Source organism: Euprymna scolopes, chromosome 28 (assembly GCF_053919585.1).
Source record: "Euprymna scolopes isolate OS-2025 chromosome 28, ASM5391958v1, whole genome shotgun sequence".
Taxonomy (NCBI): Eukaryota; Metazoa; Mollusca; class Cephalopoda; order Sepiida; family Sepiolidae; genus Euprymna; species Euprymna scolopes.
The window spans coordinates 84205616-84231752 of NC_136509.1; the positions used below are offsets into that span (position 1 = coordinate 84205616).

Sequence of the window (26137 nt, forward strand, 5' to 3'; positions counted from 1 at the left end):
TGGCAATGGTCTTTTTTGACAAAAATCTAGAAAACGATCTTCAATCGATCGTGAAATGAAGCCGCAAGTGGAGTTTATCATTTAATTCTACTAAGACGAGGCTTTTTTTTCTTTAACAACTACAAAAAGAAAAACAAAAAACTTTTCAACCACCGATTGCCATAGCAAATGACACTCTACCTGAGAGTTAATCATTAAAACTCCATTCACAGGCAGCATGAATTGGAACAAATACACCGAGGACATTGCCAAAGCTGCTGCAAAGAAATTACACCAGAAAGCATTTTATATCTCTACAAGGCCACAATTTTTTTTTTTTTTTTTTTTTACACGGTGGTCACCACTTATCAAGGCCCGGAAGCCACTCAGGGATAAGGGTTATTGCAAGCACAGTACGTTAGTGTGAAGATTTAATGAAGTGTTTACTTAAGAGGATGGTTCATTAGGAATTTGTTTACGTTGGACTTGAAGACATCCAAGTTGTAGTCAGGTGGGAAGCAGGCAGACGGAACACCCATGCATGAAGTATTGTTTTTTTTTTTTTCTTTTTTTTTTTTACAAGGGTGTCACCACTTATCAAGGCCCAGAGGCCACTCGAGGATAAGGGTTAATAGGTATACATTAGTCATTGTGATTTTAGCATAGTAAACAGTGGGAATTTTGTAACTTCGATTACTTAGGGGGGCGATTCAATTAGAACTTGTTCACATTGGACATTTTCTTTTTTTTTTTTTTCATAGGTATCAACTCATTATCAAGGCCAAGAGGCCACTCAAGGATAAGGGTTAAAGAGTGTACAGTAGAAATTGGACAATATAGTAATCATTAGTAATGAAAATTTGTTAAATTTGATAACTTATATGGAACGGCTCATCAAGAACTTATTTACGTTAGACTTAAAGACAACCATACTGTAGTCAGCCGGAAAGCAGGAAAACGGAAGACAATTCCACAGGCGTGCAGTTCTAATAAAAAAGCTTTGTTCATGGAATCTACGTTTAGGCACAGATAAAGAGTGGGGGAAATTATTGATAGTGTTTACAGCTAGACGAGTGTTTCTTGTGAAAGTTTTGCGAGGGGGGACCATAGATTGAAGCTCAGTCGAATTGTTGTCTCATTTGGGTTGGAGCATCTACCACTTATCTTTCATTCTTAGACAGTGTTAAAAAAAAATGTTTCCAATCTAATAGATCTCACGCTGTTGACCAAACCCCAACCTCTGTCCCATCACCGCACTGTTGCATCTCTGTGCCTGCTTTACAAGTACTTTAATAGAATGCGCTCTGATGAACTCATAGTACTTGTGCCCCCCTCGACTTACATACCCTTGACTAAACTGACAAGCAGCAAAATCGCACCCTTCTCTGTTGAGGTCCCTAGATACCGGAAAGCCTTCTACTCTTATAGTTTCTTCCTTCGGTTTGTTAGACTTTGGAATTTCCTCCCTGTTTCCTGCTCCTCTGACTGTCCTAACCTGCTGATGTTTAAAATGCAATATAGACAGACATCTCTCTGTTCAACTTCTCGCAGCCCCCTGTTAGACATAATCCCAAATAGAAACCCCTTACGTTTCAAGTGGCATTATAGTAGGGGCAGTGGGGCGACAGCGGCGAATAACCCCCCCCTCCACCACACACACAAAAAAAAGAAAAAAACAATTTGTGAAACTTGAAAACGAGGCCGAATGAGCCTGAAAAAAAATGACAAGACGACAACCATCTTGGTTGGAAATTTAAAAGCAGCAAAGAGAGTTAATATTTGAGATGAAATAAAAAGCAACTACTTAACCCCCCCCCCCAAAAAAAAATAAATAAAATGATGCAAGTAGCTTGCAAAGTAACTTTTATTGACCATGGTAACATTTATTTGTTGTATATTTAATTTTTTACCACTTTTTGTGAATCGCTGTGGATTGTAAAACATACCCGCAATATGTCTTGATTAGCGTGAAAATGATCCTTATCCCTGAGTGGCTTCCGGGCCTTGATAAGTGGTGACCACTGTGTAAAAAAAATTAAAATAAGATAAAAAAAAAAAATAAAAAATAAGTCCACATGACTAATCGAATAATCATTGAACGTTGTAAATTATAAATTCTTTGTTTTTGGTAATTTTTCTCCATAATTTATTTTTCTTTTAAGGTATTAAAAAAATGAAGAAAAAAAAAAAAAGCTGGTTTAATACTTAGATGGGTGTCGTGCGCGTGCGTGTAGGTGGTGAGTGGTTGGCTCGGTCGGAATGTCGACGTAATGACGTGAGGTTGACGGTGTTGTTGACATCTGTTGCCCTCCACACATATACACCTACATTTTTACGCGTTTATTTCCTTATTAAGCAACGGACAAAACGGGAAGCTTAGTTGTTCTTAAGACGCTCCTTTCTTCTTTCTTTCTTTTTTTTTTTTTTTTTTTTTTTTTTTACACTTCCCATCATTTTCCTCTTTCCAGTCCCCCCTCTCATTTCTCTGTCTCCCAATCTTTCCAATTCTCCCCCACCTCACATTTCTCTATCTCCCAATAGCTAACTCAAGTTAGTGTGACGTCATAAAAGATGAATGCAAGTTGCCAAAAGCAGTGTGACGTCAAAAAGAATAACTAATAAAGTATTTCTGATGTCATAAAGGATAAATGGTGGTTATCAGGAGCTGTAGGCGGATACGTTTCAAAATATGTAGTAACGTAGCGTGTATGTTTATTATTTAATATAAAAATTACGAATGATAACCCCTCTCTCTCTCTCTCTTTCTCTCTCTCACACACGGTCATTCTCTCTCACTCCCTCTGTTTCTTTTTAGTCATATTTTCCCTTTCTTTTCCTCTCTCTTTCTTTCTCTCTATCTATTTGTTTTTCTAGTCATACTTTCTCTCTCTCTCTCTCTTTCTTTTTCTCCCTCGCTATCTATCTATCTATCTATCTATCCTGCCACTGATGAAATAATATTACTACCTGCAGTGATATTCTCTTTCATTTATAATGGCTTATTCCAATCTTTTTATTCTTTCCTTTTTTATTACCTTCGACTGTTTAGAAAGAAAGAGACAGTGAGAAAGAGAGAGAGAGAGAGAGAGAGAGAGAATGGGAGAGAGACGGAAGCGAGAGTGATAGATAGTGAGGGGTAAAACAACGTGCAATGAGAGTGCCGAGAATGATAGGCAGGAACCAAGTGATGACTTAATTGCAAATTACGGCTAATTAAAACAATTAATACAATGCTTTTCAAACATAACTTGAGTGGCCTCTTGGCCTTGATAATGTGGTGATGCCTATGTAAAAAAAATATAAAAAAATAACTGAATATTGATTTCGTATCAAGCGACAACTTTCTAAGCATTGTTATTCGTGCATCATCATCATAATCATCATCATCATTTACTCACTAGGGGTAGTCACACAGGCTATCATCAAAGATTTCTGTTTGAGAACAACTTGTGGCGTTCTCTGGAGTCTGAGTGACAACAAGTCGCCCCAGATTTCCAGTACTCTCTACCTCTTTCAATAACCTTTGCAGATGAATTTGTGTTATCGCAACAACCGCTTACCATTGATTTCTCATTGGCAGCGACCATTGGACTTTACTGGAATTTGGGTGGCCATAAACCTCCCCAAGGTCCCAGTCCTCTTTGCACTCATCCAGCGGAGGTCTGGCTAGTGCTTTCTCTCCTCAGCTTTTCCATCTCCCTTGACCCGCCTCGCTTATTTGATGTGGCGCCAGTTTATTATTATTATTATTATTATTATTATTATTATTATTATTATTATCATCATCATCATCATCATCATTATTATTATTATTATTAAAAACATAAAACAAAACAAGGAGTCCCGGTAGTAGCAGGTACACTAGGTGTGATATCAAGTCTTCTGGAAAGATATTAAAAAAAAACCCAAAAAACTAGGAATCCCTGATGTATTGGACAGCCTTCAGATCTCTGCTATTGTTGGTACCACCAAAGAAACCCCTTGATCTTTGGGACCCCTGGTTTGAGGCCGGAATTAAGGGAGACTCCTCTGAGGACGAATCTCATCTCTTTTCAGGTAGTCGCTACCAAACAAAATTAGATTCATCATCATCATCAGCAGCAGCAACAGTAGTAGTAGTAGTAGTAGTAGTAGTAGTAGTAGTAGTAGTAGTATATCTCACGCCTTTTTTTTTTTTTTTTTTTTTTTTTTTGAAAAGTGGTCAAAGTTCAACAACCACAAAATGTTCAAGTATTTTTTTCTATAAAAAATTTCCTCAGGATGTAAAGAGTTCCGAAGATGGATTCCATCGGTTCCAGTTTGACAAGAATTACCGAAAAGATTTTTCGTAGCATCCGGTGTGCTCTAGTGCTTACTGGAACTACAGTTTGGCACTCTACTCTCTTGCAGGTCCCCAATTTGAGAGCTTATATATATATATATATATATATATATATATATATATATATATATATATATATATATATAGTCATCCACATACAGTACTGTTTCGCTGTTTGACAGCTCATCAGTGTGGCTAGACAAGCAACTACCTCAAGCCATAATCGAAGCCCGACCACCCAAATGACAGTCGGAGCTTCTATTGATTATCATTCCAAAACAATAGGATGTATTTAATTCATACTCATAAGTTTTTACTCATTTTTTTAAAGAAGTACGTCTTACATATGTTTTGTTAAACAGCAGAAGACGACTGAACAACTCGTCAGAGACAAATGTATATTTCTGAAGAAAATTATTGGAAATTTTTTTTTTTTTTTTTTTTTTTGCTTGGAATGAAAAAGGATTTGGTGATTAGAAAAATGCTGATATGTGGGAATGAAGGTGTTTTAAGTCTGCAAAAACAAAAATAAAAACATTCACTTTTTGTAATGTTTATAAACTGCCCCCCCCCACCAAAAAAAATATAATAATAATTGAATTGAAAACACACTTGTAGAAACCCGTCTTACGTCGTCATGTTTGATTTGAAAAAGTGTGGAAGTATAGTTCTAAGATTCCGTATTTAGGTTCTAGATTAAAATTTAGAAAAAAAAACAAAACTTAATGAAACTTCATAAGATGCATTTTCGTTTTATAAGAAATAAAAAAGAAAACAACCCCTTCCAACTGTTTCCAAAATACATTTGCTGTTTGATGAGCTGTTTTGTGATTTTTCGCTATTCTACGAAACAGGTGTAAGACATACTTTACAATGCTCTGAAAGTGAAAGATCATTTTTATTGGGCTTTAATATTTGCTACAATTTGAAATATCATTTATATAATGGGATACTTCAGTAATATATATATATATATATATATATATATATATATATATATATAACTTCAAATTTATTGAATTAAAAAACAATATTTTCAGTACATATATAGAGCTATTATAATTGAAATTATATGAACCTTAAGCCCCTGACGAGACGATTAACGTCGTCGAAACGTAGATTAACACGTAGGGTTTTTCTGATGTTTATATAATTTCACACACACACACACACACACACACTCTCTCTCTCTCTCTCTCTCTCTCTCTCTCTCTCTCTAAATTTATATATGTATATGTATACATATATATGTGTCGCTCTCTCTCTGCCTGTTCATATGTTTATATCTTTCATTATCTTTCTTTCTTTCTCTCTCTCTCTCTCTCTCTCTCTCTCTCTCTCTCTCTCTCTATATATATATATATATATATATATATATATATATATATATATATATATATATATATATATATCCCTCTCACCCTTTCTCTCTTTCTCTTCCTTTCTGTCCCCTCTCCTTTTTATCTATCCCCGTTCCTTTTCATCCTATCTATCTATCTATCTATCTATCTATCTATCTATCTCTCCTAGAGAGCGAAAGAGTTATAATGAGAGAGAGAGAGAGAGAAAGAAAGAGAGAGAGAGAGAGAGAGAGAGAGAGAGACGGTAAATTGGGGGGGGGGCTCACATACTTTACCACCAATGTTTATTGCGTTAACGAACAAAAATATCAATAAAGGTTGCAAAAACAATCGAAACTGTTAAACCATTTAACGTCCACGAAACTACCAAGAAGATTCCCGTGTACAATTTTATGATTTCTCACAACTGCTATCTCTACTATTGAACAGTTAGTTAGACTGCTACTCATCTATATAAATAAAACAGTAGATGTATGTATGTGTGTGTAAATATTTAACCGATAAACTCTTAAACTACTGGTCACATAACACTAAAATTAACAGGAAGTACTAACCATACACCAAGGATAGTTTATAACGACTAAAATCTTTTTTTTAGTTGGATGAATAATGCGTACAGAAATATGTCGACAAATTGAAATGCGAAATGTCTATTTCAACTTGCCGACATATTTTTATTACTCTTGCGCATGCGCAAATTCATTCATAGCTTGAAGTGGTTTAATTTTACATTTTTTTTTTTTTTTTTTAAATATATTTGTTGATAGCCCAAACGGTAAAGAATGCGGCTGGGACGCTGAGTGTTTTGGTTTCGATTCTAGCTGATGACACCCAAGTCATTTTTTTTATGTTTAAGCGTATTTTCTTTATATAAAAAAAATCTTATCTATTTACGTGATGTTTGAGATATTTTCTTTCCGTCACAAGTATATGCATACGACATATTTTTTCCTTTATTTTATTACATATTATATATATAATAATTATTTATTTGTACCTACAGACACTAGCGTTTCATCCATACGCAATCAGCAGTGTAGGGTAACAATTCCTGCCGGTCATAAGATTCGAACCCATCCACGAAGCCAACTTTTGCTGAGCCTCTACCACAGGGCCACCAAACAATTGCCACAATAATTAGTAGAGCAGTAGAGCACGATATACCTTTTCTTTGTTTTACATAAGCATTAATATGTCGCTACACATTCATGGGCATGTTTCAGTCAGCCAGTTACTAATAACCAGAGACCTCTTCAGGTGATATTATAGTAGTAACTGGCTGACCGAAATATGCTCATGAATGTGTAGCGAAATATTAACACTTATGTAAAACAAATAAAAAGTATATATATATATATATATATATATATATATATATATATATATATATATATATATATGGGGGGGGGATAGATTCTGTACAAGCACCGTAAGTTAAAATAAGTTATCTCCCTTTAAAATTATACTTTGCCACCCTAAAGTAAAAAAGGCGCTGCTATTCATTTCGATTTTTTTTTTTTTGTAGTAGCAATAATAATAGTGGTTTGTGACCGCATTTCAGTCACAAAATAGATGTTATAAGTTAAACACAGACACACATGCACACACATGCACACACGCGCGTGCGCACGCACACACACACACACACATACATACATACATACATACATACATACATACATACATACACGTATCAATCCCCCTCTTCCTTCGCTGATCTATATACAATACTACTTAGACGTCACTTGCCACAACAAATAATCAATTATAATTTTTGTTGTCTCTACAACAAGCACGATAGTGTTTTCATGTAAATGTAACAATAAATATTTCAATGGCCGACGGACCGTGAGAATCTCCTTGCGAGTTCGTCCCAGATAATCTTCACCCCCTTTCCACGACTGGAAGATGTGACACAAGGTAGGGGAAGTGGGGTTCAATAAAAAGCCAGCGCCGTAGAAGGCAGAGCAGCAGTCAGCAGTCTGGTCTACAAAAAAAAAAAAAAAAACTGTCTGGCGGGTCCCATCGGCATTCCTTAATAGGGGCGCTTCGGGTGACGGGACTTGTGCATTTTAGCTTTCTTTGGTTGTTCATTGTTGGAAGCGTTCGATTCGGAGCAAGGGGAGACAATCACGAAATTTACGAAACTTTTGCGAAAGTTCTCGAGAAAAATCAAAACAAAAACATTGCTGCTTATTCCCATTGGAACTCATGGCGGCAATTAAAAGTAAAGAAAATACGGAAAAATACGTAGTCGTTACAGAACGATGTCATATTCCAAAAATTACGTAAATCGATTAAGTATTTTTGTTTAAACCCAGAAAATCAAAGTTTATGATTTTTAGCGATTTTACTACTAAACTGTATTAAACATAAGCCTGATTTTTTACCTCAACACTTCGATCTGAGTTGACTCCCTTTGTTTATTTCATCGAATTTTATGATTTTACGACAATCGTAAAAGTTGATTTTCTTGAATAAAAACAAAACTACTTGATCAAATTGCGTGATTTTTGGAATATGATATCTTCGTTCTATATGTACAACATACAGACTTTTCTGTATTTTCCATATATTAATTTCTGCCATAAGTGCTCATTTGAATAAGCACTAGGAATGTCTGTTTGTTTGTGACAACACTGAATAATACTATGGCCTTTTGGCCAGGAACAAAGTGTAGTATCTGTTCTGATACTACACTTCACCTTTTCTGTCCTAGGTCAGTGGGGGAGAAATCCTTCATAACTGAGACAATTTTTGTTTTGTTCCTATACAGAGTACCCCTTTTGGGGAGCTGGATTTTCCCCAGATTAAAAAACGGATATTGTGTCTAACTGTGTCCTCGTGGGAAGACAAGTAAATAGAAACACTGAATAATACTTTTTTTTTTTTTTTTTTCAAGGGTAGATTTCGACCCTCAGTTAGTCGAACTCATTAATATAATAGTGGCTCGGTCGAGAAATACTGCTTTTTTTCTTTTTAAATAATCCTTTTCTTTGGCTTATTGACACAAACGCGTTATTATTTTAGTCACGTAAATTATTTACTGTGAAATGGATTCCAGTATGGTTTATGCATTATCGCCTCCCCCAAATACTTCTTTAGTATTATTACAGAAAATTATCACCATCAGCTACTAAGCTTTCCCCCCACAAAAAGAATGAAATCCTACATTTTTAGGCGATTACATACGAACAAAACGCCACCCAAAACAGGGAATATATATGTGTGTGTGTGTGTGTGTGTGTGTGTGTGTGTGTGTGTGTGTGTGTGTGTGTGTGTGTGTGTGTGTGTATTGGGGTGGAGAGGGCTCCCGTAAGCCGTGGTGAAGGCAACCTTTCTAGGAGAAGCAAATCTCTGATTTAAAAAACCATAAAGCGGAAGACCATTACCCGCATTAAGCTGGTCTGCAGTTTAATTTGTTGCTGGCTATCTTGCTCTTGCTTGTTGCTGGATCTCAACATTTTGAACCGAGAGAGAGACTTAGCTGTCGTACAAAGCTAAGACTCTGTAACATCATATTTACTCCCTCAGGCATTTGGGATCATGGATTTTAAATGTCTGAGGGAGTGGCACTCGTCTGACAAGACGTTGCAATCATCATATATATGTGTGTGTGTGTGTGTGTGTGTGTGTGTGTGTGTGTTAACTTAGAATTTAGAGTGAGGGATCAGTTTCGCATTTAACAAAAAAAAAGACATACTTTTTACATGACAATGAAATGCATTCTATTTAGCTTTCAAAAATGAATGAGGTGTAGATCAAAATCCCCCCTAAAAAAAAAAATAAATAAATTAAAAAAAAATAAATAAGATTGTAATTTTTAGACGATTATGTGTGAACACCATGAAAAACTTGGAGGAAAGAAGTAAAAATCATGTTAGAATTAAGAATTTCGTAATTTAATGTAAAAATGATCGTCCATTTCCGGGCCATTCTAATTTTTTGAGCAGTAAACGAAGAAAAAAAAAAAAAAAAAAAACTAAGTCGGGGTTGGCTTCAACGTAAAACTACACGTACTCACCTATTCCCCCCCCCAAAAAAAAAAAAACACACGGCCGACCAAAAATAGCGCAAATTTATCCGCTGTGGCAGAAAAAATAAATAAATAAAAGAAAGAAATGGTTAACTGTCTTAAAACGCTAGAATGACCCGACAAGTCCAGAGCACACACACACACACACATACACACACACACACACACACATATATATACCACACACGCACGCACACACACACACACAGACACACACACACACAGACACATATATATATATATATATATATATATATATATATATATATATATATATATATATATATATATATATATAAAGATGGAGACTATAATTTTATAATTTTCCCACGTTTTGTCGAACTCTGAAATGTTTTGGAAAATATGTTTAATGAAGTATTTTAGATAGAATCTAAAAGGCTTTACAAATAACTTTTTATTTATATTTTTACTTTTATTTATTTTTTATTCATTTATTTGATATATTTCATTTATCTATTTATGTGTTAAATTTATTATGTGTTATATTTAAATTTTAAAAAGAAAAACTAATATTCCTCCTTTTTTTCTTCTTTTTGAAACAGACCTGGACAATCAATAACATACCGACGGCGACAACTAAACAAAAACGAAATCGGTTCTATAAATAAACAAAAATAAATTCTAATTTTAGAAGAAAATAAGAAGTTCTTCTGGAAGCTACTTAAAAAAAAAAAGACATTTTTTTGAAAACGTAAGTAGCAGACGACTTTCCGATCGGCATAACTTTCAATTTCCGGTAATTTTCGGTATTTTCCGGCACTCCTTCGTGTTCTATAAAAGGCGAACAACTCCGGCAAGATGAGTCAAAACGAGGCTTACGACGACGAGGAGGAGTACTACGACGAGGACGACGAGGAAATGCCGACCACTGAACGGGACCTTGCCGACGACGCGCAATGGAAACTTATTCAGAAGAACACCTTCACAAGATGGGCCAACGAGCACTTGAAGACCGTTGGCAAATCTGTAATCGATCTAGAGACGGACCTTTCGGACGGATTGAGACTCATCGGTCTCGTCGAGGTCCTCTCTAGCAAGAAGTTTAAACATATAAACAAGAAGCCGACCTTTCGTACCCAGAAGCTCGAAAATGTCACGATGGTGCTTAAGTTCCTTGAGGAAGATGAAGGAATCCGGATTGTCAATATTGGTAAGTTCCTTAATTATTTAAAAACAACACTTCGATGCTATTTTCTCTCCACTTTCCTCTCTTTAATACGTAAGGTTAAACCGGTGAACCTTGATTTTATTTCTAAGTTTAACTTAGAAAAAAAAAAAAAAATGCGCACTTTTTATGGGACCTCTTAAATAGGGCACTTGTTAAAATTATTTAAATCAGATAAGGTTTATATCTAGTGTGTGTATGTATGTATATATATATATATATATATATATATAATGACAATTATAATACTGCTTTTGTAATAAGGGGAATAATTATGAACAAAAATCGATACTTATGCATTTATGTTACCTGCTGAAATAACGTTAAAGTCTTTAACGTAAGGACAGCGTTTTGTAATTTTGTACTTTCACCTAACAATTTAATAAAGATATCGTAAAACTCGAAGTTAACTTAAATACTATTAAAAAAAAATTTTTTTTTTTTTAAAAAAGCACGGTAACATAAGTGCATAAACACCCAACAATCAAATCTGCGAAAAAAAGCAAAATTCGAACTATCGATTTAGAAAACTTTAAACTGTTGAATAGAAAATCCTTATTTACTCCCCACCACCACCACCAGGGGGAGGGGGCACTTTGACATAAAGGCCAATTTTTTAATGCGAAGGAAAATCCTCCTCCCCTAAAACTGGGTGGGAACCCTGGATTGGTATAGAATCGAAAATAACCGCAGTCTAGGAAGAGTTCTTGTTCACTAACCGAAAACAGCTAAAGAACAGATATTACATCTTGCTCCTAAATACTTCAACTTTGCTGTTTACTTATTAAAGAACGAATTGACCTATGAATTCTATTTATATAAACAAGTTACTTTATTCTATCTTAACGTGCTTCTACATAATTTGAACTAAATCAACCCGACATTTACTTAAATTTGGGGCATTTTTTTTTTTTTTTTTTTTTTTTTTTTTTTTGTCCTCCACAACAAAGCGTGGTGAAAAGTATGTCCTCGAAGGCAAGACGAGTTATTCTTCTACATAGTTAGGAAAGATTTTTAGTGCTAACTTATTTTAAAGCGCTTATCTAGTTTCGGACACCTAGTGCCGAGTGTTACGTGATAGCGAGAAAAAAAGGCCGATAGGAGATGGTGACATTTATTGGGTGTTTTATCAGCACTTTGTTTCACTTTCGGTTTTTGAGCTATTATCGAGACTAAAGATGACTGCCTCATCTCCATTTTGTCGGTTTAACTTAAACGTTTCAAATTTGATAAACTCTTTTAAAATAAGTTAAAACACTTTATTCGGAGTAACTTATATTGCCTTTTTAACATTTTAATTTTTATATTTGTTTGATCGGTTTGTTGATTGTAAAATAAAAAGATTAACGTTTTATTCAAATTCTGTGATCTGTTTAATAACTTCGATTAGTGCTTGCTAGGTAGGATCGATTTTTTCCCCTCTGATCAAGTTAATTTTAAACTATGGCAGATTTTATCCTAGGGTGACCCCCCCCCCCCCTTTGCGGGTAGGGGAAACTAGATCACCTTGCCTCCCTCGTTTAAAATCAACTATGCCTAAGTTTCCTGTTGTTGGAAACTCGTAAACGGGGTGGGGGTGGGTACCTTGTGCTGGTATAAACCAGAAAATTAACTTTCAGCATAATTCAATTCTTCAAGCTTGGACCGAAGTGTTAATAGTCTGATTTATCTTTAACTTTCAGCTTTCTATTGTCTTTGGTTTATTAAATTGAGCCGAGTTGTTGAGCAGAACTAATTTGGTTAAGATAATGTTTCGCTGGTAGATATCTTAAAGTTGAAAAGTTCAAGATAACCGTAATTATTCATTGGGATGTTGTTTTTATTTATTTCAAAGTTACCCGCCCCTTGGTGGGGTGGGGGGCTCCCGAACATGTCTGATTTTGCCCTAGTAGGTAAACTAACTGTTAGGGGCCCATTTTTACATACCCCCCCCCAACGGAGCAAAGACCTAAAGGGTTAGACACGTATTTTTACTAATATCTCATCCCCGTCAAAATAAAATAAAGGACTCAATAAGGAAAAAAAAGTCCTAAATCCTATTACAAAAACTCTAACTTTATTTATATACGAGTTAGACATTTATTTTTATGCGTAAACAAATATTTACGTGGGACTATCCCCCTACATAGCCCCGCTTTCTGAAAACGTGAAACTTTCCATTACCAAGCACTTGCTAGATTTGCCCCTCTTTTTTTATATAGCTCTTTATAGCACTCCAAAGTTTTTTACTTTGGGTGAAGAAAAAAAAAACACTTAGCTGAATCAAAGTAGCTAGGCAGAGCCATTTTAAATATGTCAACGAAGGTTTTTGATTTTAATGTTAGATATATTAAATTTGTAATCGATTGTGTATCCGAACCATATGCAAAGTTTTCTCAAGTCGTTCATACGTAATCGCCTAAGTTTTTTTTAATTAAAACGCTGAAGTGGGGAGGGAAAGACTAAGACAATCCGGAAGCTTAATTCGTTATTCTAAGGGAGGTTACTCTATTTTACTAGAGTAGTTTAAAAGTTTGAGATATATATATATCTCAATATGATTGAATTTTTTTAAGAAAAATTACAATATCGTCGCATTTTATATTAATTTTTTACATTAAAGTAGTTGATGAAAAAAATCCTTTTCTTAGAATTATAAAATTAAGTTCCTATTTACAATGCCTCCCCACGGGACAGGTGGATTTCAGGATTGTTTTTTTTAACGTGGTGGTGGTGGAGGAGGGGGACAAAAATAAGTCTCGTGAAGGATTTCTCCACTGACAGAACAAGAAATTGAAGTGTAGCATCTGAAGATACTACACTTTGATCATGGCCCGAAGGTCAAGAACGTCTCTTGTGTGAAGAATAGTATAGAATTATCTCCTTTAGAACAATGAGTTAGTCTTCCGAATTGCGAAGACTAATTTACAATACCTTGATTTTTATTTAACTTTTCAAAATATCAAAATTTTAAAAAGTAAATTTAAGATTCAACACTAGTTAAGCTATAGACGTTTATTAATTTTTCGTACTTGTGCAGTTTACGGATCGTGTTGAAATAACGTTATTTAGACCACCCTTACCGTTGAAGGGTGGGTGGTTTTCGCCTCACAATTCAACAAACAAAAGATGACACCACTTGAACTTGATTATCTTATCTAATAAGATAATGTCTAAATACGATTAATTTTTACATAGAATTCTTACATTCCATATTTTCACATTTTTTTTTTACTCTGGTTTGGCCAATTACAGTAAAGAAGTTTAAAACAAAAAAATTAAATTGAATAACCTCAACCTTCTAAAACTTCAAATTTTAATCAGAAAATGACATAAAGAACTGAACAAATAAGTGTTGGTATGTCGGGCTCCTATTTATGGTTGCTTGCATTCCTTCTACCGAGGAATGCCGAGTGTTCAATTCTCTATTTTTGTACCCTTGTAAAGTGGAAAGTGCCCCTTGGGAGCTCTGCCCCCTGTTAGACTTTTCTATCTCTTTGCTGCAGGTGGAGAAACACTCAGAATCTATATTTAACTAGTAAACGACTTAAAATATTTAATTTACTTAATTATTCTCTGCGCCCGCTTTCCGCCTTTTTTTTTTTTCCTTTTTCTTTTCGACTCTGACGCACGAAAAGGGCGTGCTAACAACTGAAAGGAAAGTCTGTTTTTCTTTATCCAACAATAACACACGGGTTTTCCTTTTCCGTTTTTCGCCCCCTCTTAAATTTTATTTTTTTATAACCTTATCAGGAACTTGACAGCAGTTCTGTAATTTCTTAAATAATTTAAGTTTTTGACACTTTAACTTAACTCTATCTTGCCTTGCAAAATCAGTTGTTGGTGGGCATTTCTTTTCTTTAAGGGAGGTGGGGGGAGGGGCTCTACCTGCCTGTGTTTCAGGTACATCTCAAAAGTAAATTTCTGCAGTTTACGAAACGTGCTGTTTTTCTCATGTAGCTGTTATCTCCCTGATTCTACTCTCGCTTTTTTTTTTTTTTTCGCTCACATACCCCTTATTGCGAATTCGTAGCAGTATGCCGACATCAGTGGACTTTTTTTTTTTTTTTGTACTAAACTGTCATTAACAATTATCTCTACTTCGAACTGATAAAGGTAAATGTTTACGACGTTCCCCGGCGTATTATAAACACCCCAACATCCACATGTTAAGAACGGCTTTGGAATAAACACCCCCCAACCTCGAAAGCCGTTCTTAACATTGGGAGGTGTTTATACTACGCTGGGGCAGGTCGTAAAAGAATACGCTGATAAATTATTGCACTGTAAAAATAAACTTCTGAATTAATCAAAAAAAAAAAAAAAAGAAATAAAAATAATCCCCTGATTATAAATTTAAAGTTATTCTACCTAACAATTTAATAGAATAACTTTAAATTTAGTAATCAAATAAAAATTTATATTTACTGTATAATAATTTGTTTGAAATAGGTTAAACTTACCGCTTTGGTACAAAAAAAAAAGTCCACTGATGTGGCCCCACTGCTACGAATTCGGAATAGGGGCTAGTGAGAGAAAAATAGAAATTAGAATCAGGAAGGCATCAGGTACATGCAAAAATTTTAAGATAGGATTTTCAAGTTTTTACTCTAAATTGTTACAGAATAGATAAAATCCCACCCCCATGTTAAGAATAGGTTTCTAAATCGTTATTTCAGAATAGTTCGTAAACTGCAGAAGTACCAAAATTTGAAGTAGATCTACAAGCCAGAATCAATATTAGACTATTCCACTACTACACTTTTGTAAGTGAAATAACATTTTTAATATGACTGATATACTACCTTGACTCCTTACAAGGAGGTAATGCCTGGCAGCAGACTCATGTCAATGAAGTAGATATTAGATCCCCTCCCCCTCCCTCCAAAATAAGATAATCTCTGGTTGTATTCATTACTAGCGAACATCTACTTTACTGCTCCCTTTCCAAGCAAGGGATAATGCCTGTAAGAATGACAGAAAATGCATTAACCTCTTGAATTGAGCCTTGAAAGATAAATATACTTTTGGCGTCTGATGCCAAATCTCCATTAACCAATGTCTTGTTTGGATTATTTGGAACTATTTTTGTTTTGGTTCTTGCGTTCACGTTTCAGTCATCATAACTGACTGCTGTCTTCACGCGCATGTATTTAAAGTCAGTTGACCTCTGTACGAAACTTCAAACTGAACCCTCGATTCCAATCTGCAGAAGTAAAGTGATTTTGCTGCATATTAACAGGTTATCAGCAATTGAATCTTAAATCTTCAAACTTGAAGATTCAGTCAGACATACCTGAAGAAATTAGAAAGGGGGTTATAATGGCAGATACGTGAATGAGATTTGTCATCCAGATGATGGGAGAGTTGGTTTTCTGTAGTGCCCTCAACTGGTCTCCATGTACTCAGCACTGATGTGCAAAATAGCATCTTTGTGGTTGCAGTTTGTGACAGCCTCTCCCTAGTAAATGACCATGTGTGGCGAAGAGTCACACCCTTCAAGAGGTAACCCTTGGGCATACACAGAACACGGCGAATCTGGAGTAAACCTTAAACTGTCTATATCTCCATGTATAGGCAGTAATTTCTCTAACAGCTCAAAATGGCATGACTGTGGATGAGTTTTCCTAAAGTGACAATCACATTGCTTGAATTAATGAAGAACTGATGAGATGAAGATTACAAAATATCTGCTCCTTTAGAGGCATTAGGGTTAGGAAGCCCATCAAGCCGTAAAAGTTTTCAATGTCAAACATGGCAAAACTCCCCCCCCCCCGCCCCTGGACACAGGAAGGAACAATGATGCAAATTATTGATCCTCCTCTCTAATTCCAAGGTTGGTTTATAAAGAATTAAATCTTTGGGTAAATAATGTTACAGAAATGTTAAGTTGAAATGTTCATTTCAACTCTACGTCTCTTCTATTTTGTGCATGTACAAATTCGTTCATAGCTTGTAGTGGTTTAATTTTAAACCTCTGTCGATAGCTCGATCGGTAGGAACGCAATTGGAATGCTTAAATGTTTTTGTTTTGATTCTAGCTGTGGGCATCAGTCATTTTAAGCTTTTGAAATCTGTACTATATATTAATGTTTAAGCATATTTTACAACCTGGCAAGGCCGGGTGTCCTCTGCTAGTTAATAAAAAAAAAAAAAAAAATTAGTGAAAGTCTTTAGCAAACCACAACAGTAGCTTTCCAAAGCAGGAAGTCTTTAATATCAGGAACGAAATTTGTCCGGACACTGTTTACTGCAGACTTTGAGTCTGGTATTCTTCTGGTTTGCTATGTTAGAAATGGACTAAACTTTAATCTTTTAGTTTGTGTTTTCCACATACACATCTATCTTTGGCCAGAACAGACAGTTCAGATCTTTACATCTATTTACAAATGTAGTTCTTGGATGCACTTGAAATGCAAAATTTTTCAGTTTAGTCAATGATTAATTACTAGAGCTGTGACAACAGCATATTCTTTTCATTGTTTTGACTCTTGAGTATATATCCGTTAATATCTTATGTTTTATGATATAGACTGATGTGGTTCTTGGTTGATTAACTGTCGGATATATACTAGTCAAAAGAATAAAAAGAATATGCTGTTGTCACAGCCCTAGTGATTATACAAAGATGAAGGCTTCCTGAAATGTATCCCTCGCCAAAAAAAAAATTATGTGCCCCCGTTCCTCCCGAAATCCCCTAACAAAAGCATCAGCCATTTTTTTTCCCCCCTCCCTTGAAAGCAAATACTATTTTCATTTTCCTCCACTACAGGACGGCTAAAAAAAAATATTTTTAACTGGTTCCATGACGTTTGTAAATCCCTAGGTGAGCATTATCAGTGTCTGGATAATAATGGTCACAAATTTAAACATTTACAAACATGATTCTTCAATTACAGTTGTCTTCTGCATTCAAATTTATTTCATTTAACTCTGTTCATGAATGTGTTAGGGTAATTTAAAGTAAGCACATTTTTTTTTTTTTTTTTTTTTTTTTAAAGACTGTATTATCCTTGCATATGCATTCTCTTTATACTACATTTAGGGTATTGACGTTTCTCTGCTTTAACTCCCATCTGTGATTTGGGAGGAGGGGGGCATAAGTTTTTCATGTTCTGGTAGGAACCACTTTAACATGTCGGTATCTTTTTAATCAAACGTATGACTAAAATTATACAAATATTAAGGGCAGAAAATTCCTTTCCTGGCTGCTGCGGGGCTGGCATAATGGCAGGGAGTAATGTGGCGGGTAAAGCAGGAATGGGGTTTCCTGTGTCTACTTCACCTTTGCTTCCCGGGCTGTCTAAAAACAGATGCAGCTTGGTGATAAAACAGCCAGGGTCTCTTAATTTGTGGCCCAACCCAAAAAAAACATAGGCGTCTTTTTTTATTTTTATTTTTTTTATTTATTTATTTTTTTTTTTTTTTTACAAGATTTAAAACATTTCAAGATTTTTTTAGGGAGGGGGGGGGGGCTGACCCCGTTGGTGTAATTCATTGAGCTCTGGGTTTGTCTTGAATGGGGGGGGGGTGCAATGAAAAATATTACTTCAAAGTCAAATTAGCAAATGATAAACATTAGATGGCTAGATTCCAACTCGGATAAAAAGATTTTTCCCCCTGTCAGATCCATCGCTTATGGATTGAGGACTAAAGGATAAGAGTTATCAGTCTGAAAGTAAACTAAAAATCGACTTTCTACTTTGCTATTTTTAATATTTAAGACAATTGATTTATTTAAAATCGGATGGCAAAGAAAAAAATGATTTTCAAACTTGATTCCAATTAATGTATTATGGTCTCCGTGTCTCGAGACCAGCACGCGTAATTGTAAAACAAGGGTTGCACAATCTCCAACCACACTTCTCCCAGAGTCAGCACTGATTCCAGTGACAAGGATTATTGGAAAAAAATACCGAAATGACCATTTTAGAATTAATAAGAAAAAGGTATAATTTAAAACCACTTTTCAATTACGTAGGTTTTTAGTATCCCAAGTTCATTTTTTTAAATTGGTATCGTGGTATTACTACTGATGCAATCTTTTTTTTTTTTCTTTTTTTTTTTTTGTGATTTATTGCAAATGGTGGCTAATTAGAGCAATCAAAATTAAAGTCTTGACGTTGATGAGGCACCACAAACTAGTTTTGTCATATAGAATCTTTTTATACATCTCTTGCCATATCTACATTGCTAGTAGAGTCGGCTGTTCCGTTTTTTTATATAGCCAGTTTCCCTGGATAACAGAATATCAAAGAAAAAAGTACCAAATTTGACTAAATGCTATATTTTGAACTTTTCCATAAAGTTCATGTCGGAAAGACTTTGATATTTAAATACCATTTCTCTCAACACACCGGAATGAACTTTCTGACAAACCTTAATTTGTATTTGATAATTAGTGCAAGAAGACTAATGGTCTTAATTTCAATTGTACTGTTAAAAATGTCCCAATTTAAGAGCAGTTTATGGAAATTGCTCCAGACAAGGCATGAAGCCACTTTGTATAAAGAGCTAAAAACGTAGCGCTTAAAAGGTCAAAAAGGTTAGCAAACAATAAGTATTACATGGATGGATTCCAATCCGGAAATGACAATTCTTTGTTTAAAACCTCGTTTATGTGAATGTGAGGACTAAAGGACAAAATAATGGATGCAAGAGTTATTGGAGGCGGCTGAAAGTAAACAAGATGAATTTATCCCAAAACTCTTTTCTATTAAAGAGTTTCTGGTTATTTAAAACTAATTCTCTATGTATTAGTACTTTGTATTTGGATTCATCAGGTTCTCATCTCGAGTGTCATTTTCACGTTTTGGTCGATGTGACCTCTGACCTTTTCAGGTGTATCTCCAAATTCAGGAGCTGCCGGTGTTGTGCAACGTCTTGCTTTCCTGTTGTGCATCCTTGTGATTTGTTTTCGACTTGCTGTATTTGTGACATTCAATGAAAATACCCCCCCCTGACCACTGACCCACTCGAATGACAGCAAAATCCCACCCCTACACTATAAAAAATCCTAGATGGCAGATTTTATATTCTTACAACTTTTGGAATTTCCTACCCATTTCTCTGTATCAACATGCAGAGATTTTAATGTAGTGTGAACAGTTTGCTATCAAGCTTTCCCGTTATTGTCCCCCCCCTACAAATCTGGCCTTCATCACAGTAACTCCATATGCCTCAGTGGCAATATGCCTTACCTGGGGGTGAACAGAAACTTTAAATAAAAATTAAGGGTTAAAATGTCCAAGTAGTCCTTTCTAATGAAGGCGAAAAATGTTTTTCCTTGCTATTTTTTCTCTAGGCTTCTCCAATTTTATCCTTCTCACTAAGGTTCTCCTATCCACCCCAATCTTTTTGACTCTGTAGCGTCAGATTTGAAGCATAAAAACTTTTACCAAAACCGATTGAATTCGGCATTAAATAACCAAAATGGTTGACTTTGCCTTAAAACCAAATCAAACAAACCTCCCCCTCCTCTTTCCTCCTCCTCCAGCTCCACACTGACCTCATCAACTTTACCCATGACTAGATGCTTCCATCCACTCCAATTCTCCATCTTTTTGACTCTTGTAAAGTCAACCTAGGGATGGAATGACCTCTTTTTTTTTTCTTTTTTTTTTTAACCTTTTCTCTTTGTCTCTCTTCCTTCCCCCCCCCCTTGCACTATTGGTAATGAAGATGTCATTCTTTGTAAACTTCCAAACTTGGTAAATGGAAAACAGCAAGCCTTTTTAGAGATTGGTAGATCTGTTAAAGAATTCTGTAGACTTCTTGGAATTTTTTTTAACCACTTAAAGATAAGAACTTTTTATTTATTTTTTTTTTTTTATCAAGTTCATTCTTATCAAGCTTATGTTGCCCCCTATTGCCCCTCCCCTCTTCTACTTATTTGGTGACTAGAATGGGAGAGTTTTAGGGTTAATAAATGAATACGGTTGGGGTGGAGGGTATGTAGACCCCTCCCCCCTCCTGAGCCTCACCTGTCAAACCTAATCAAGTTTGTATTTAATTTTCTTTAACCTCGGATTTTTCACTGGATGCACCCTCTATCCTTGTTCCTTGCCACTTTTTCTTGACCCCAAATTTTTTTCCTTTCCCCTTGCAAAACTCCTTCATGTTCTGCAAAACAAAAATATTTCCTATATGAAACAACCAGGAGATATAAAGAACTTGAACCATAAAAGCTATGACTTTTTTCTTCTGCTCCAGAATAGCTAACAAAGCAAAAGGGATGAAAAAATGTTACCAAAGGCAAGCTGTTACACTTCTACCTACCTGGATACTTTAAACTTATTTTAAAGTGTTTACTTAAAATGAGGGTACTGTAAAATCTCATTTTAAAATGAAAAACAAAATGGTGGTCAGTCGAGGCATAATCGCATCAAGAATCGAAAATTAAACAAATTACTAGTAAAATATAACATTATTGCACAATTAATGATATTTGTTGGATGTTTTTCTATTTTTTAAAATTTTCGATTTTGAAGCGATTATGAAGGCTTGACTGAACAAAGACTCTTTAGTTTTTGGTTCTAACTAGACAAATTTTACAATGCCTTAATTAAAAAAAAAAAACGCTTTAAAATAAGTTAGAACCAACTTATCCCAGTTGATGGAAAAGTAACTTGGCTTATCTTAATATCAATTTGTTGTGCATGATCTTCGGTGATCATGTGATCCCATATTTTTAAAAGGTCTGGAGGGTGATGACGTAGTACCAACCTGAAAAACTACTTTAGCGTTTTATAAAGATAAAAGCCCTTGTCATAAAGACCTCCCAATTTAAATTTATCTTTTCTGACAAAAAGCAGCCTTTTTTTTTGTTTTGTTTTTAGGAAATGTTATTTGTAACAGTTTATTTTGTTTAACACTTGAAGTTCAGTTTTGTGAAATGTAAACTCCAGTTTTTCATAAACAATTAGTATTTTGTGTTTATCTTTCTCCCCCCCCCCACCTCACCCTCGTAAGAACTTCAATCGCTGCAAGTCTTTAAAATATTTGTATGGTTAGAGAGCATTCCTATATTTGGTCGTGGTGGTTATTTCTAATTTATCTCGGAATTTTAAGTGTTTCCACTTCGAATTTTTTTTTTTTTTTTTTTTTTTTTTTTTTTTTAGTTGCGGGGTGTGGAAGGATGAATGCTGGATTAACTCGAAAGACTTCACACATTCAAGAATTGTCATCTTTTTGTATATACCGTTTGTTTTTAATGTGATGGGATCTCAGGTAGCAAGCTTATTACTGAACGGGACTAGCTAACGATTCTCTTTTGCAAGCTTTATATAAAACTATTTTGATGGTTGTTTACATTGCACTTTTAAACAGTGCATTTCAGGTGGAGAGAATACGTATGTACAAGTGATGGCAAAATTATGAATTTCGAAAATTATGAAAAATGATCAGGAAAATAAATTTATCAAGTTTTAGCCTGTTTTAATGCGGAAGTCGTGCACTGATTCAATATGACCAAGGGAGATAACTTAAATTTCCTTAAAATAAACTAGCGCCATCTTTAAACACTATCTGGCTTTTTTATTTTTTTATTTATAGCACATCGTCTAATAGATCATTTTTTGAATTTATACTAATTCACCATGGCACAAGTGCATGTTTTCACCTGGAATGTATTGGTTGGAAAGATCAAATATAAATATTTCCTGGTTTATTCGTTCCACTTTCTCAGAAACTGTTGGAGTGTTGGACTGTTGGACCGATCTGTCCGTAATCTTGGATAAACCTTTCTGATAAACAAGTTCTTGCTGTGCCCCCACCCCAAAATAATCCATTTCTATCGTTATAATATACCGTTGTCTCGGTAACTACCGTACACTCATTAACCCTTATCCTCGAGTGGCTTTTCAGCCTTGATAAATGGCGACTCCATGGAAAAAATTGTAGCAAAATTAAGTTTAGGTCCTGGATATGACCTTAAACTATACCCGATGGTGAGGCCCCAGCTTGCGGGCTTTGGGGAGTGTGGAGACATCTTTTAATTGCCATTGCTCCCAGGTCCACTCTGACCCCGAGTGGTAGTACCTGTTCGTCCCAACTATGGGTTGAATCGAAACTGATTTGAAAAAAAAAAAAAATATTCTAATAAAAAAAATTTCAAAATCACTGGATTTTGGTGTTAAATAACCTGAAAAGGGTTGATATGCTGTAAAACAAAAACAACCAACCAACAAAATAAGTTTAAATCTTTGAATAATATTGAGCTGACCATTTTTATGGTAAATTCACTTTTAAAGAGAAAGTGTGAAAATTTTAACTTTTTTTTTTTTTTTTTTTTTTTTTTTTAAAGAATGCTTGTCTAAGAATGAAAGACTTTCAAGGGATTTTAGTATCAACTTTGACACTTTTACTAAGGATTGCTATGCGTTTTTCTAAGTTTTATTAGAAAATTTTGTGCAAAGGATTGGTTACAAAGTCTCTCGATGTGACTTTCTAACTTCTTGCCAAGTTTACTTTATTTGATCACTAGCAGGGGTTGGTCAGTCTTGCCTGGTTGTAAAATGTTTACATATTATTACATTGTACCTGATCGTACTGATTTCAAGTTTAAAGACTAGTGCCATCAGCTACAATTAAAACCAACACCTTTTGTGCTACAGCTGCATTCCTTACCATATTCTGAGCTATCAAAGATTTAAAACTAAACCACTTGAAGCTACCTTTTGAATTTGTGCATGCGCAAAAGTGTTGGTAAGTTGAAATGAACATTTTTTTTTTTCGTTTCAACTTGTCAACATATTTCTGTATGCATTATTCATCCAAAGATCTTGCTCGGTAATCATACCAAAGATTATTTCTTGTTAATTTCAGTGTCATGTGACCAGTAGTTATCGATTTTATGCTTTCATATACACATCTGTTTTACTTATATAGATAGAAAAATGTACATCAATATTTGTTTTATTTTTACTAGTGACCACTTAGCAGGGCCTGAAGGCCACTCAAGGATAAGGACTAATGAATGTAAGGTGCTAGTGTAGTAATCGTTAATGGTGTGAATTGGGTAGAATTTGATTATGGTGGACGGCTCAAGAACTTGTTTATATTAGATTTGAAGGCTACCATGTTGTATTCAACCGGGAAGCAGGCTGGCGGAACAGTTTTCCAAAGGTGGGCAGTCCTGGGAAAGCTTTGTTCTTGGAATCTACGTTTAGATTTAGGCACAGAAAAAGGAAAATATAGGAAAGGGAAATTATGTAGTGGTCATAGCTAGGAACTAACAGGAACTTCTAGACTTATGCAGAAATCAACACGGAATTTCTGTAAGGATATGTTGGTCTTTGTACATGCTATAACTTTATATACCAATCTGTTGCTCAACTTCATGCAAGTACATCTGACTTTCTTTCTTAGTAATATTGCTAAACAGATGTGAACTTCTGTAAATAAAAGAATATCTAGTACAGGTTCATAATTACTCATCCTGTCTGGTTTATAGTTGTTTGCGGAAGCAAATATAATTTACCCACGCATGCGTAAATATCTGCCAGGTGTTAACCAACATAACTTCACCTTTTTAAGCCTTTCAGAACTTAAGCAAAATACATTGCTTCTATTATCTAAATTAAACATGTGCGAGGAAATCAAGATTTCTTGCCCTTCTGCTTGGCAGAAACACTTTTTTTTCAGAAAGTTCTGGTTATGAAGAATGTATCCTTAGTACCAAGAATGCAAAATATTTACAACTAGCAGGGGTACCCAGCGTTGCCCTGGTGAGTTGAGGTGGTTTTTTTTTTTTTTTTTTTTTTTTTTACACGGTGGTCACCACTTATCAAGGCCCGGTACCCACTCGGGGATAAAGGTTATTGCAAGTACAGTATGTTAGTGTGGAGATTTAATGAAGTGTTTACTTAAGAGGGCGGTTCATTAGGAATTTGTTAACATTGGACTTAAAGACATCCAAGTTGTAGTCAGGTGCGAAGCAGGCAGACGGAACAGTTCCACAGGCGTGCAGTTCTAAGAAGCTTTGTTCATGGAATCTACGTTTTGATTTAGGCACAGATAAAGAGTGGGGGAAATTTTTCACAGTGGATTCAGCTAGACGGGTGTTTTTCGTGAAAGATTGGCGAGGGGGGGGGACCAAAGATTGGAGTTCAGACGAGCACCTGCCATGGAAATAACGATAAAACAAGGATAGGCTCGCAACGTCTCTTCTGTGGGAGAGAAGTTGCAGGGTAGAGAAAAGGGCATCCCCTACTAAGCCACAAAGTCTATTTTGTACTCTGTCAAGGCAGGATAGGCTGTTTTTAGCAGCTCCTGCCCAGATATGGCAACAGTATTCCATTCTTGGATGTACTTGGCTTTTATATAGAGAATATATCAGTAGTGAGATATCTTCTGGAGCGGTAGAAGGATGCCACCATCTTTCCAGCAACCTTGGCAACAGACTTGATGTATGTGTTCCATTTCAGATCAGGTGTAAAGGACAAACCCAGAAGCTTGTCAAAACACGGGGCTTCTCCTAGACGAGAGCCATCCATTTCAATTAATGCCAGATGGGGATCAGAGCGTTGATGATGTAAAGATAGGAGTTTGGTTTTAGGTGTGGGGGTAACCTGTTTGAATATAACTTTTTAAAATCAGAAAAACAAAAACGGCGAACATGATGCAGAATAAAGAATAAGCGAACGAAAAAAAAATGGCATAAATAACCCTGTTTAAATATTAAAACTTTAAAAATCGAAAAAAATCTGATGTCTCGGCTCGAACGTGCAATCTTAAGATAATGCTGCCATTATAACGACTGGTCTATGATCGTGTGAGCGAAGTTAGGTGGTTTTTTTTTGTTTTTTTTTTTAAACTAATTCAAAATTTAATTTATGCAGATTTCGTATTAAAGCCAAGTGCATCTGCTACTAGTCTCGCCTCTCACTCCTAGACAAGGTTTGAGTCGCCAACCTGATAGGTCCTGAACTGTCATCTAAGCTTCAGCCTCTGTCCCATCGAAATGTCGCATCCCTCTGCCTGTTCTACAAATACTTTAACGGTGAATACTCTGAACTGCAAACGCTTGTACCCCCTCGACGTAAATACCCCCGACAAGCAGCTAAATCCCACCCCTTCACAGTAGAGATCCCTAAATGAAAGAAAGCCTTCTACTCCAATAGTTTCTTCCCCAGAACTGCTAGATTCTGTAATTCCCTTCCAGGTTCCTGCTTTCCCAACTGTACTGACATACAGAAGTTCAAGTGTAACGTGAACTGACATCTTGCTGCTCAACTCCCCACATAGTACCCCTGTAGCTTGTGTCCCTGATAGTA

The 26137-nt window shown here is 35.4% G+C and overlaps 1 protein-coding gene across 17 annotated transcripts in view; it reads left to right on the plus strand.

Annotated features, from left to right (window-relative positions):
• Positions 1-26137, plus strand: part of LOC145249706 (filamin-A-like) — a 302081-nt gene that overhangs the window by 107182 nt on the left and 168762 nt on the right. For all 17 annotated transcript variants that reach the window (XM_080111571.1, XM_080111574.1, XM_080111573.1 and 14 more), the window contains exon 2: positions 10261-10868. In XM_080111571.1, the coding sequence (XP_079967697.1) occupies positions 10517-10868 (352 nt within the window). In that variant the 5' untranslated portion in view covers positions 10261-10516. The remainder of the gene's footprint in view (positions 1-10260; positions 10869-26137) is intronic.